Source organism: Acinonyx jubatus, chromosome E1 (genome assembly GCF_027475565.1).
Source record: "Acinonyx jubatus isolate Ajub_Pintada_27869175 chromosome E1, VMU_Ajub_asm_v1.0, whole genome shotgun sequence".
NCBI classification, from domain to species: domain Eukaryota; kingdom Metazoa; phylum Chordata; class Mammalia; order Carnivora; family Felidae; genus Acinonyx; species Acinonyx jubatus.
Genome location: NC_069397.1, coordinates 36133563 through 36148617, shown reverse-complemented (window position 1 = coordinate 36148617; position 15055 = coordinate 36133563). Strand labels below are relative to the sequence as shown.

Sequence of the window (15055 nt, the reverse complement as noted above, 5' to 3'; positions counted from 1 at the left end):
CATGAAATGACTTTTAACGTACTGAAGAGAAGGTGAGTTGTCTTTGAGTAATACAGACCTCCAATACCACTGACACTGAAATGGCAGAGGGTGACAAGGTTCAGCCTCCCCACGCCTACCCCACCTCAAAAAGAGGTGTTCATGTATGATAACAACACATAACAACAACATCAACAACCAAAATCTCTCACTACCAACAATTCCATTCAATGTTTGGTCCTTTTTGGAACAGAAGTTTCACATGGAAGAGCATTTCCTTGTTTTTAAAATTTATTTTTGCTTCTTCATTAGGGTATCGCTAACACGAGGAAAGTGCACAAATCTTAAGGAGGGTAAGTGGGTGTTGCATTTTAAGTTTAGGAAAATGCCGTCTGGTGATGAACTGTGATCAAGAACCGGGTCAGGCTGGCAAGTCTGCGTAAGTACATGTCAGCTGACAAGGGTAGGTGTGAAGGTTGGTTCTCTTACTCTTTGCCTCACAAGAGTCAGCAGGAACTGGAAGCTTCATTTTGCATATCGTATAATTCCCTTGTTCATAACTAAGCCATCCTTTTCCTGTATTAGTGGTACTTCAGCCATCCTGGTAAATAGTAACTATTAAACAAGTTTCTGAGAGAAGTATGTGTTGATGGGCAGCACAGCGAAAAATTACTGCTGTATAATTAGGCTCGACCATCACATTATTTAGCCTCCAAATATCAAACAAATTCACTGGGGTTCAAGTCCAAAGACTTAACCGACTTACTCACAGAAGTTTTGAGCAGAAAAGCGAAAAATGTTATGTTCCACTTTACCTCACATTACACATTTCTCTCAATATTTTGTGTCCAGAACATGAGAATTCATTAGAAGCAGAATTCCTGAAGTAGATTAGTTCTTATGCCCAAACTTTCGGTTCAGAAACTACTCCTCACATACTTTTTTGTATTATCCAGGGAAAATACTCTCCAAGAGAAATCATTTATATGTTTTTTTTCCTCAACAAAAGTTCCCAGACTAATCAAACTTAAAGCAGTCATTTATTTATCAGTTTCATTCTTTGCATCTGCATAAAAACAAGAAATTTCATGAACTTTTAATGACCACATATGGAAAAAAAAAAAGAGTGAGATGGGGTAAGAAAGGTGTTCTTTATCGATGACCATGGGTATTATATGATACTACTTTATTATCTATTGTTAAATTCACTTTTAAGTGATAAGTCAACCTAACACACGTATATATTGCTGGCCCTCAAACACTAAACAACAGAGAATGCCGTTATTTCATACCATCATCAGGATTCTGCCTGATGTAAATTCAAATGTAAAGATAAGTAAGTAAAGGAGAGGGAGAAAAAAATCTGAATGGACATGAAACTACCAAATCATGATTCTACTGAAAAAGAGCTCACTATTGTGTTAAACGAGGTCGTTTTGTGAGCTTTTTTTTTGCCTCCAGTTTTATTAAGCTATAACCGACGTACAACATTGTATTAGTTTTAGGTGGACAAAATCGTGATTTGTATATCTTGTGAAATGATCACCACTGTAAGTGTAGTCAAAATCCATCGCCTCACATAGCTACAAATTTTTTTTCTTATCATGAGAACTTTTAAGATCTACTCTAGTCAACTTCCAAATATACAATACAGTATTGTCAACTATAGTAAACTTCTTTATTAGATTTAAAAAAAAGTTAAACATGCCCAGAGCAAAAAATTTCAAACATTACAGGAAGGTATATAATGAAATCTCATTTTCCTTTGCTTCTCTTGGTTCTTCTCTCCAGAGGTAACCATTCTGGGGGTTTCTGAGTGTGCCATAAATTTTTTATCTCAATGTAACAAGAGTCTGCGTTAGTGGATTTTTTTTAAACAAATGTTAGTATTTGTCCTGTTCTGTAATCTACTTTTCTTCCCATTCATTTATCTTGGAGGTTCTTCCATATCAGCATATACAGATTTATTTCATTTCTCATTTTAACCAATATTTAGTTAAAAATAATATATAAACATGGTGAAAATTCAGATAGTACCAAAGGATATGAATAATGAAGCTTCTTTCTTCCGCTCATCTGGATATCCCCCTCAGCAGAGGTTACCACTGTTCATAGATTCATGTGTATCCTCCCCAAAATATTCTATACCTGAGTAAAAAGCAAGCACATGTGCAAGATACATGTACACACACACAGAGAATTGTACACTGTGTGCCCAAATTGCCCTTTCATTTAACAATATGCCTTGGAGAACTTTACATGTTACACATCTATATGTATTATGTTCTTTTAACTTGTATGTAATATTCCATTAAATGGATGTGACGTACTTTATTCCGCTAGTCCCCTAATGCTAGACATTCAGGTTATTTGGAGTCTTTCCTATTCTAAGGAATGCTTACATATAACTCATGGTGTAGAGGACACAGAAGGCAGCGGCATCTGATTCCAATGATTTTTTCCTTCAACTGTATTAAATCCAGTTTTCTTTCTTTTTTTTTTTTTGACCAACAATAGGTTTTATTTTTTATTTTATTTTTCTCCAATTCTTTTTCTTACATCTCAATATCATCTACTCCAGAATAGGGAATTTAGAAAGAACATAAAAATCTTAGAAAACTTTAACATTGAAAAGAAAAAAAATTAGTCTTTTCATTAAAGAAAAATCTGAACTCTTTTTGGCAATAGCTACAAAACAGTGTATTAATTTTAAAATATACTGGTGCACTCTTTTTAAAAAAATGCACCAAACAGTAGATGTATAGGAAGTAAAATATTTGAAAAGGTATCAAAGTCAGTAATTAACTTCAGAAACAACTTGTGTGTATATCCACTTTCTACAGATTGATTTGTATAAAATGTAGCAAAAAAGGAAAGGGGGAAAGGCCTAAAGGAAGTCAAGTCACAAAAGCAGCTGTCAAGATTGTTGATGCTAAGAGGTTGGGCTAAAGCCAAAGGCAAGAGTATTCGTCCTGTGTACATTTCCCGTTATTAAATCCCCAAAAGACATAGAAAACATTCTGGAAGACTTCTTTATAAAAAGTAGTATAAGTCAGGATATTCTAGGTTCATAACCAACACTTGTGTTTATAAAATATTAGCATTCCAGGAATAGTGATAGAAAAGATATTTAACAATAAATTACAAATATTGTAAATTCAGACTTTTTCTTACAGTTGCAAACACGTCATAAATTTGGGCTGTGTTTCTTTGTATAAATCCTACTTACGACTGTGCTAAAGCCTTCTGGCATGAATGCAAAGAGTATTTTCATAAATAAAACTTAGTAAAATCACTGTACACTCCATCAATTTAAAAACACTTCTCTCCAACTTCAAAGGGAGACCCTTTTCTCCTTTTTTAGTGCAAAGATGGTGTTTCTTTGCTGCGTTAATGGTTTGCTTCTTGTAGCTGTCATAACTACATGCCCCAAGTATGTGATAGTAAGAGACGAGAAGTTAAATGACATCTTTGCTTCGATTCAACATGTCTCAGACATTACAGAGCAGCAAGCTCATCAATCTAACCTCAGAAGTGCCTACCAATACAAATCCTGCACATACGTCCTTTAAATGCAAGCCTCACAAATATATACATGGCCCTATACTAGGGTTCAGCTGGAATAGATGAATTTTATGGGAAGACATGAGGTACATATTGCTTAAGTTCTATGCATGGATTTACTCACATAGACCTACTTTGAAACATAAAAATAATACTTTGGTTTTGTGTGTAGTAAGTAACTAGCAGGAAGCAAGCACTCCCCCTGAGTTTGTCATAGCATTATAATTTCTTACAACTCACAATAACTATGAAGTAGATATTATTAGCAACATTTTGTAGATGAAGAGGTTATGTCACTTGCCATAGCTCACACAGTTTGTAAGTAGAGGAGTTGGCATTCAAATTTACCTCTGATGTCAAAACTCATGCTCTTTCCATCACAAAACATTAAACTTGCGGTTTTTTTTTTAAAAAGGCTAACTATTCTACGTATTTTGTGCCCGAGACACATAAAATATCTAATGCATTAATGTACTAGTTCTTCCAATAGAAATATAAGAATAATGTCACATTTTAAAAAATTCTCAACCTGGATTTCTTTTTCTTTTATCTTTGCATTATGAGAATTTTAAATGCATACAAAAGACAAAACAGTGTCATAAACCCCCATGTACACATCATCCATCGTCAACAATCAGAGTCGATTTATGATCCATCTGGTCTAATATACACCCCCACCCCATTTCTTCCTTCCTCTCCCATACTATTTTGAATACTATGTCAGACATCTATTACTTTATCTTTCAATATCACAGTGTATATCTCTCTAAGATAAGGACTCTTTAAAAATACATATATAAGCATAACACCATTGTCACACCTAAAATAATAACAATAGATTCTTTTTAAATTGAAGTATAATTGACATACTATCTCCTGCTAGTTTCAAGTGTACATCATAGTGATCCAATATTTACATATATTATGAAATGGGCCCCATGATAAGTCTAGTTAGCATCTGTCATCATACAAAGTTATTACAGTATTATTGGCTATATTCCCCATGCTGTACATTACGTTCCTGTCACTTATTTATTTTATACCTGGAAGTTTGTACCTCTTAATCCCCTTCACCTATTTCACCCACTCTGGTAACCAACAGTTTGTTTACTATATCTATGAGTCTGTTTCTGTTTTATTTTGTTTGTTCATTTGTTTTATTTTTCTATTTTTGTTTTTTAAATGTTTATTTATTTTTGAGAGAGAGAGACAGAGACAGAGGCAAAGCACGAGCCGGGTAGGAGCAGAGAGAGAGGGAGACACAGATCGGAAGCAGGCTCCAGACTCCAAGCTGCCAGCACAGAGCCCCATGAAGGGCTCGAACTCACAGACTGTGACATCATGACCTGAGCCAAAGTTGGACGCTTAAGTGACTGAGCCATCCAGGTGCCCCATTTGTTTTAGATTCCACATATAAGTGAAATCATATGGTATTTGGCTTTCTCTGACTGATTTATTTCACTTAGCATAATGCCCTCTAGGTCGATCCATGCTGTCACAAATGGCAAGATTTCATTCTTTTTAATGGATGAGTAATATTCCATTGTGTAAATCTACCTCATCACCTTTAACCATTCATCCATCAATGGACACTTAGGTTACTTCCATATCTTAGCTATTGTAAATAATGCTGCAGTGAACATAGAGAGATGCATATACATCTTTGAATTGGTGTTTTTGTTTCTTTGGATAAGCACCCAGAAGTAGAATTGCTGGATCATACGGTAGTTCCATTTTTAAGTTTTTGAGGAACCTCCAAACTGTTTTCCATAGTGGCTGCACAAATTTACATTCCCACCAACAGTATGTAAGAGTTCTCTTTTCTGCACATCCTCGCCAACACTTGGTATTTCTTGTCTTTTTGATGCTAACCAGTCTAACAGGTGTGAGGTCATATCTCATTGTGACTTTGATTTGTATTTCCCTGATGATGATGAGTGAAGCTGATCGTCTTTTCACCTGCCAGTCGGTCATCTGTGTGTCTTCTTTGGAAAATGTCTATTAAGTCCTCGCCCACTTTTTAATCAGGTTGTTTGGGTTTTTTTGTACATTAAGTTGTATCTTTATATACTTTGGAATGAACTCCTTATCAGATGTATGATTTGCAAATAAATATCTGTCTCATTCAGGAGGCTGCCCTTTCTTTTTGTTGATGGTTTCTTTTGCCGTGCAAAAGCTTTTTACTTTGATGTAGTCAACAGTAGATTCTTAACATAAATTATTCAATGTTAAAATTTCTAATTCTCTCACAGATATAATTCTTTATAGTTTATTTGACTCAAGATGAAAATGAGGTCTACACATTAGTTGATATGCCTTTTAAATCTCCTTTTTTTAAGTTTATTTATTTATTTTTGAGAGAGAGACGGGGGGGGGGGGGGGGGGGAGGGGCAGAGACAGGGAAAGACAGAATCCCAAACAGGCTCTGCACTGTAAGCGTGGAGCCCAACGCAGGACTCAATCTCACAAACTGCGAGGTCATGACCTAAGCTGAAATCAAGAGTCAGACACTTAACCGACTGAGCCACCCAGGTGCCCCTTACATCTCTTAAAGCCTACAGTTAATAAGGCTTCATAATAACATTTTCTTTATTCACTTTGCATTATTTGCTTATGCCAAACTATATTTTTAGGCAATTTACTTTGATAAGGGATATAGGCTTGCCATTTCATAATAGGATTTTTAAGGTTCACACAGTAGAAAATTTTCATATTAAAATATACTGAATAATTTTCTCAGAAACTCTCCACACCCCTCATGAAGATACTCAAAGAATCTTCAAGCTGGCAAGAAATTTCACTGGCTCATAGTGACCACTGGATTAAAAAAAATATTTTTGTTGTTATATATATTTACATATGGTCTTTCTTAAATTTTTATTTAAATATCGTGTCATTTGCTTTAGGCTCTGGGTCCATGGTGGGGAATTTTTCTACTATTCATGATAATGTTTTTCCAGTAATAAATTTCTAATTAAAAACATTATACCTTGTAATTCAAATCTGATTAAACTATAACTGTTGATAATTAACTTGTTTTACAAAAAGGGAAGCTAAACAAAATGAAGTATACCAGTTTGCTTAATGCCACAAAGTCATACTGTCATTATATCCAAAAAGTAAAACTAATGTTTAACATCTGATCAATATCTTGCTTTAGATACCTGATTCATGAAATGTAAAAGCTCTACGGCAAAGATCCCAGTGAATTTTCTTTGTAACTTTAAGTGAAACATTAAGTAGAAATACAAGTTCTTAAAGCAAGCAGGACTTGAATTGTGAAAGGAATCTATGTCTTATTAAAAAATAAAAATAAAAAGCTTTTCCCACATTCTCCAATGATATTTGAGCTCACTAAAAGAGCTCTTTCACTTCTGTTCCTTCCATATGAAAATAAACTATTTGGATTATGTTTTATTTTCCCCATGTTTCATTCTTCGTTAACAAACATCATTCAGGAAGGTGACTGTGGGCCAATAAGAAAATTTGGGTGGAAATGTGAGGGCAAGAATTGCCATTAACACACTCGTAAATGCACACTACATTTTCTCACTGTTTACTATGCCCAGGTACTGTGCTAGGGCTTATACATATTACCATTTGTCCTCGTAACAGCACTGCAAATGAGACAGTAAAATACAGTGACGAAGAGCATGGGCTCTGGGACTATGAATGAGCATGAGGTTTCTTACTGTACTTACGATACTAAAAACCACTGACTTGTATACTTTGAAAGGATGAATTTTGTGTTATGTGAATTCTATCTCAAAAAAAAAGCATATGCTATGGAGTCAGCCTGACCAAGTTAGAATCCTTGAGGGGCACGACATTGAGCAATTCTCAACCTCTCTGTGCCTCAGTGCCCATGTCTGTCAAATGGGTTTATTAGTACCTGCTTCATAGGGCTGTTCTGAAAATCAAATAAGAGAACACATATATAGGACTTAGCACAGTGTCTGGAGCATCTCCCATTTTATAGATAAAGAAGCTGAGTTTCAGAGAAATTAAGCAACTTGTTAAGGTCACATGACCTTTAGCTAAATGTTTTGGGTGGGATTTGAACCAGGTCTGTCAAGACTCAACGTCCATGCTCTTTCTACCATGGCATGTTTCTTCTCTAGACTAGGGACAAGACTCTCCCTAACACTATTCAATGGTCACCCTGCTACCACATTAAACCTGGGGTTTAATGGAATGATGGGTAAGAAAGAGTTTGTTTGCAATCTTTTCTATCTCGGGGCAGTCCATCCTCCCAAGCATCTTTCTTTAAAGGTGACCCTTTCAACACATTGTACGAACTCATCACAGACTTTCCCGTAACCAGATGTTTAAATGTGTACTACTAAAGAGATGTGTAAATAAGAGATCTTTTATAATTAAGAACTATTTTCCTCCCAGGCACCAGACTCTAATTTAGTCCAAATATCCTGAAGAACACAGGTGTGTATTTAGGCAAATGCACGGAGTTAATAAAATTCATCCCATCACCTTCCTGCATGAGGATCCTGCCATAGATAAAAATGGTAAGAAAGTTAGAGGCCATCATTTCTGTCCTTTCTCATTCCCTTCCCAATACTCCCTAGTCTTCCAGGGCTTTTTAAATTCTTTTGCCAGCTGTTCTCTTATTTACATATTCTTATTCTTTTCATATCCCTAAAACGTCCTATAGTGCCTTCCAGAGACCTGTTAGTGCCCCCCTGCCCCACACACTCTGCCAGTTTCTGAATGTGCAATCAGCTAAGATCTGATCAAAAGAGCAAGGTAAAAGATACTCCGTCAAAAAAATGTCTTAGGGGGAAGAGCAAGGCTGGGGCCAAGACATCAGTATGGGTTTTCCAACTTGATCTTTCCTTACTTGTGCTTCCAAATGAGCAAAGAATTTGCTACCTATATCCAATCATTGTTGAGAAGCAAATAGAGTTGTCTGTTCTAAGTAAACTCTTTAATTGTTCCGTTGGTTACTCTACCTCTGTCCTCTAAGAGAGAAAGGCTGTGTAGAAGGTGCCATAAACTGGAAGGTGACTGCAATGCCACCACTACAAGAATCTGGTAAGATCTGCCCTTTGTCTCTGTGGTCCCATATAGTCTCCTGTGTTAAACTCCAAAGTATCTTCTCTTCGCAACACATTACTATGCCGTATCTCTGACACTAATTCTTTATTTCTCCTTTAGGTAATTAATTCTACTCTCACAGTTCCATTCGTTTCTGCCAGTTCACATTCACATTCTAGCCCCTGTGGATTTTGGTTAACATCTGTTAAACCCTGAACTATAGAGGGCCATTGCCTGAAGAGCATATTTCATAGTCTGCAAAGCAAACTGCTACATTATTACATATAATTCTCTATTCTCAGTCTATGTTTTTAGCCATAAATGCTTTAGGACAGTGAGATACACAGTAATACATCACATTATTTAAAATATTATAAATTAAAAAATATTATAAATACTACAACCAATGTATAAGAGTCAAAAGCCTTTAAAAATGTAAGGTATTTATTTCTGACTGTTTTTAAAGAAAACCTTATATAGACTTGAAATACACTAAAAGTGTGAGCTAGGAAAATTAAAATTTTCATAAAACTAGTATCATTCCTCACAATTTGAATTTCTCTATGGTATTACTGCTCACTGACAATGGATACACTGACAATATTAAGAGCAAAAAAAAAAAAAACCTGGAAAAGTTTGCAATTGATTAAAAAAAGTTTTAGAGCAAAATAGTTCATAAAACTATTTGCAAGCTTGATCTAAAACACTCTGTGATTCTCTGAAAAAATGAAAATCCCCCATTTATAATAGGTTAATAATCAATATTCAGAATGAGGTTTCTGACATTCTCAGTACTAAAAAGGAAAAAAATGCATATAGTTGAAAGACACCCCCTCAAACTGAATTCAGGCAAAAAAAAATCCAATTTTGAACCTTTTAAAAATATGTTCTAATCCTGTCCTTTTTTTTTTTTTTAATTTTGCACACAGCTGTCTGTTGTAGTTTTTAGAATCATGCCAGATGCTGGGTTCATCAAGCAAAAGCAGGAAAACAATGGTTTGAAAGCAATTAGAAGCACCAAGGCTGCAGTGAGGCTCATATTAAAATGTGATAACACTGTTCTAGTGGGAATTTCAACACTACTCTATTTCTGACATTTCTCTGCTGCCAGACAGGCAGGCTGTGTGGAAGACCACTGTGACCAAGGAGGTAACAAACTGGAATTTATTTCTGGAGCAAATGAAGGATTAGCTGAGTTGGAGCCCTCCCAAGGTTTTTATTATGGACTCGGCCACCATTTTATTTGAATGCTACTGGATCCTGTTGGCATCTAACAAAGCTCAAGGAGTAAAAGCATATTATAGCTTTGGTTCAATAAAATAATCTAGCACCAATCCACTCAGAAGGCAGATGCATCACAGCCTCTTGTTGCTAAAAAGCAGGGCAGGGGAGCCCAGCAGGGTGAAGGTTAATTAAACACTCCACTAACTTTCCTTAGATATGGCTAATACCATTCTGTGTAGAAGCTTGTTTAGAAGACACAGAAGTAAACAATACCATCCACACATTTTTAGTGTGAAACCATAAATGGTCAAAAAGCACTCACCTTGGGGCTGAAAATCCCAATAGTACCTGAAATACAAGGAAAAGAATGGAAATAAGTCACACATATGGTAGATACAGCACCTAGCCCAAAAAGCTTGCTAAATAGTCAATAACCAGCCAAGCCACTACCCACTCTGAGAAAAACCAAAGCGTCCCTGAGATTTGGAAGATTCTCAATGGCCTGAAGGCAACATTTAACTCACTGTAACTCAGAAAATTTTGACCATATTGCTGGAAAGGTCCTAAGAGGTTGCCTAGCCATCCATGGTCCAGAGTTTCTCATCAGGAGCCCTACAGGCTTTGAGTATGACAATTCTTTGTTGTGACAACCTGTCCTGTGTATTACAGGACAATCAGCATCACTGGTCCTTGGCACCAAACACCAGTGGCACTCCCACTTATAATGACAGCCAAACAGCATCCCCCCCCACCCCCAAAACATCCTCAAATACTTCTAGGCATAAATTCTTAATTTTACAGGTGAAACCCAAACAACTGACTTAAGGTCACCTAACATTTGAGTGTCTATGCCAGGACTGGGGCTCTTACAATTCACTGTGTCATTCCATCGCCTCTTTTATTTTGGGATATCATTGGCAAAGCCAACAACCCTTAAAGTCTTAAACCTAATGAAATGGCAGTAGCAGAAAGGATCATTTGTAAGTCACCTACTTGGAATCTAATAGCACTTTCCCCCATAGAAGCAATGTTATATATGGCGGCTACCCACAAAATCTACTGTACTTTGGATTCCATTTCCTCCTGCCTTCACAGGAACCTTACATTATTCTGTATTGATTTCCTTTTGTATATATTCAACCTCTTCCTCTCAATGTGGCCCTTTCCATCAGTATTTATGCTTGTATAAAAATAAAGCAAACCCTCCCTCACTTTCTTCATATCCCTCCATCTGCTATCCTCTTTCCCTTCATATCACAGTGAAATTTTCAAGAAGTGTTGTCTGTAGTTTCTCTCTGTTTTCTCACCTCCCACTCACTCCCCAACATACTCCAATCTTGCTTATAGTAACCACACATTAATTCCTGTCATGGACATAGTGAATTCCATGCCACTAAATAGAATGAATATTTTTCTATTCTCATCTTAACGTCTCAGGAATGTGTATGTGCATTTGAGCACCTTTTTCCTTGGGAGAGAGTCCAGAGTTATTTTTTAAATCAAATTCTTAAAAGAAATCCATAACCCAAAAAAAGATTAAGAAAAAGGCAATACATAGGTAATAATGGAGTGTCTTCCAGCATACCCACAACTGAAATAAGGTGAGGCTACTTGAGAGAGTATCATCCCAGTGAGTATCTAGGTTATTTCTTTATAAGACAAAAATGCAGAAAACGGAAAAGAAGGAGATAAGTGGGGAGTATGTTGCCATAATTCAAGATGAGTTTGTGGGAAACTACGAAAGATAAGGAAGAGAAGATGGTGAAGCCTCCTGGTTGACTTCTCGTATTCCTTTCTTTTCCCAGAACAGTTCCGGGCTGGCAATCAGGTGAAGAGAAATGTAAGATACTTGGATGATAGGGCAGGGAAAGTTCAGGACAGCTCTGACATGTGCAGTGGAAAGACAGAGAGGGAATAAGAGGAGGAAGAGGTGGGAAGGGTATAGCAGCAACAGCTGGGAAGAAGGGTGTCCATGCTGATATAAAGGCATATGGAGATTGAAAGTGGCTGTAACTTAAGTTGCAAATTAGTATTTGCATTAGTATTAGTATTAGTATTAAGTTGTAAATTAGTATGATGGGTCAATCTCGCCCTGGCAGACAGTGCAGCTTCCCACTGTACCTGGCCACTGTGAAGAGTTTTTCCATAAAACTCCTTTCTATAAAAAACAGCTAATCAAGCAAATCATCAAAGGGATGAGCAACTTTCCATCTTCTCTTGTGCCACAGCTCTAGCCCCTGATTCCTATAGTTACCCAACCTCCAATTCAATAGAAATAGAAATTAGAATGTGAGTCTGTGCAAGCGTATGTGTGTGTGTGTGCACATGTACGCATGCATGCGTGTGTGCACTTCTCTTGCCAAAATGTATATGAAGGCAACAGCAGGAACTTTGCTAACCAATGTGGTTCTCATTTATTCACCCAGAAAAAAAAAATGGAGCCATGCTGTGGCAGTTTAAAGGCCAACTCTTGGCAAATTATTAAGTAGGCAAAATATGTTATTGATGATCTCAACCTCTTCTTTTGTCCTCTCTCCCCCACAACCCCTACTACAATGCACACACATATCTTCAGTTCCCCTCTCTACCTACTGTAAAGTGCCCCTGGGTTCCTGCTTTCTCTTTTTAGTTAAGAAGATCTTATAAGTTCACATAACGCTTATGTTTTATTTTTTTAATTTTATTTTAAAGGGGATGGAGATGAGCAGAAGGAAAGAGAGAGAGAATCTTAAGCAGGCTCCACACTCAGCATGGAGCCCAACGCAGAGCTTGATCCCTCAACCCTGGGATCATGACCTGAGCCAAAATCAAGAGTTGGACATTCAACTGACTGAGCCACCCAAGCACCCCACCAAGAGTACTGCTTTTGCCAATCATAGCTGTATCATATGAAGGCTGATTACAAAGAAATAATTCAGCTTAATGGTATTAAATAAAGTAGCAAGTCTATCTAGTTGATGTTAAACAGCAGAATCCACTTTAATCTTGATGACGTTGTAATTAAATATTTCTGCCAATAAAAATCATATGTAGAACTTGATGTGGAATGGCATGAAGTGGAATGTTAGTTCCCTTCATTTTCAGAAGGTATAAAACAATCCTGCCACCCTACCTTTCCCCTTTCTTCTTACCCTAAGCCTTAATTGTGCAACAACCCTCAAGAAGTTTGTTCACACACACACCTCTACCCCACAGCTCACAGAGGATACTTCTTTTTAGAAGTAAGGCGAGAAGGTGAGCAACCTCATCCCTCACTGCAGGGCACTATGGATTATTCTTTGCTGAACACAACACATTTAAAGTTTTGATCTTGTTTCATTAAACATATCCTATAGATGGCCTTCATCACATTCTCTGGAAAGATGACTCCACACTAGAGAATTCTATGCTCTTTAGGAGGCATTTAGTCAAATCCAGCCAACAGCTTCTAATTCTTTTCCTTCATTCTGAAAACAATTATCCCTTAGCCGGAGACTCCAACAAGTCTGAAACTAGAAATTTTAAACCAAAATGCAAATACCACAATAGAGTTATATAGAAGAAAAAGCATAGGCACATGCACACACGCGCGCGCGCACACACACACACACACACACACACAGAGCTGTGTTTATCCTAAAAGCCTCTGAGAATTTCATATCAGGCCTGTGCAGATAGATAACAAACACTTCTTTAATCTTCCCTTTGAAGCTTCAGCTTCAATATGAAAAGGAAGCTATCACTCTGCGGCAATATCCATACTCAACATCATCAGGTCCATGCAAATGATATTTGGAACTGGAAAAAGATGAGCACAGAATGAGCAGAGAGAAAATGCTGCAACCATATTGATGATTATTATTTTCACATTCAGTCAAAACAAATCCATCTTTACTTGTTCCTCAAAAAATGAAAATAGAAGAATAAAATTTCCTAACGGTCAGCTAGGCAGAATAGCCTAGAAAATTTACAGTTACATTACATGTCAGACAAAGTTTGCTATTTTTATTTTATTTTATTTTATATTTTATTTTATTTTATTTTCCAAATTTTATTTAAATTCTAGTTAGTTAACATGCAATGTAATATTTGTTGCATTCTACTTGTGTTTTTAAATTAGGTTTTCAGTGAAACTTAGGGAAAGGTAACAACAAATAAATTGAATTCACCATATTGAGGGGATCTTGAATCAATAGCAGCAGCAGTAGCAGTAGTAGTAATAGCAAGGACAGTAATAACAACATTAAGATTTCTCGAATATATTGCTGGACACTGTTCTAAATACTTCTCTTATATGAGCCCACTTCCTCCACACTGTGTAACCCTATTATTATGCTCATTTAATAACTAAGGAAACCAAGGTATTGAGAGGGGAGATAACTTGCTCACGGTTTACTCGGCGCGTAATGAGGCAGACAAGTTTCCAATTTTAGCAACTAGTTCCCAGAGCATGCACTCTCATAAAAAATTGAGGAGGAAAGTCTTAAAAATATAATCTAATTTAAAAAACACTCAGCAAAATTCACTTTTTTCTCTAGATACATTTTACCATTGTAACAGAATTCAGTCACTCAATCAACAAATACTTGTTGAATGTCTTGTATATGACAAGTGTTTTGCTCTGGTGCCATGGACAAAATGGTGTCTAAAATACATAGAGTCCACCTGCTGATATATTTCAGTATCTTTCAAACTGCAAACAAACTGATCTAGTTTGCTACTCAAGAGTCACAGAACACTAGATGTCTGCTAAAAATGAAGCTACTGACTCTTAATTATTAGACTGGAAAGTTGGGGTGGGTATCAAATTCTTGACTACGGAGCTAACCAATGAACATAGTTATTGAGATTAAAGTACTCAGAGCTTTTACCCCTCAGCTAGCTAATTAGATAGATCCTGGTGAAGTAGGTAAGACAAACTACTTTATCCTCTATTACTGAAAATATCTCAGAAAGAAAAATAATTCCATCTCTTGATTAAAGCAAAGGTTAGCATATTCAGCACTTAACATATGCTAGGCATTGTGCTATGTATACATTTTATATGTATTATTTTATTTAACCTTCATCAAAACCCTATGAGGTCAGTACTATTACTATTTCCATTTTACAGATAAGGAAACTGAAACTCAGGAAGGCCAACAAACTTGACCCAAATCACACAGCTATTAAATGGCAGAACCAAGATTTGTATCCAGGTCTCCTTGGCTCAGAGTTCAAGCTCTTAAATTCCACATTAACTGTTTTTTCTATTTAC

The 15055-nt window shown here is 36.4% G+C and overlaps 1 protein-coding gene across 1 annotated transcript in view; it reads right to left on the bottom strand.

The window, feature by feature from the left end:
- SKAP1 (src kinase associated phosphoprotein 1) overlaps positions 1–15055 on the bottom strand; it is a 276200-nt gene that overhangs the window by 208026 nt on the left and 53119 nt on the right. Inside the window, exon 3 of the mRNA XM_027033973.2 lies at positions 10142–10167. Coding sequence (XP_026889774.1) covers positions 10142–10167 — 26 coding nt within the window. The remainder of the gene's footprint in view (positions 1–10141; positions 10168–15055) is intronic.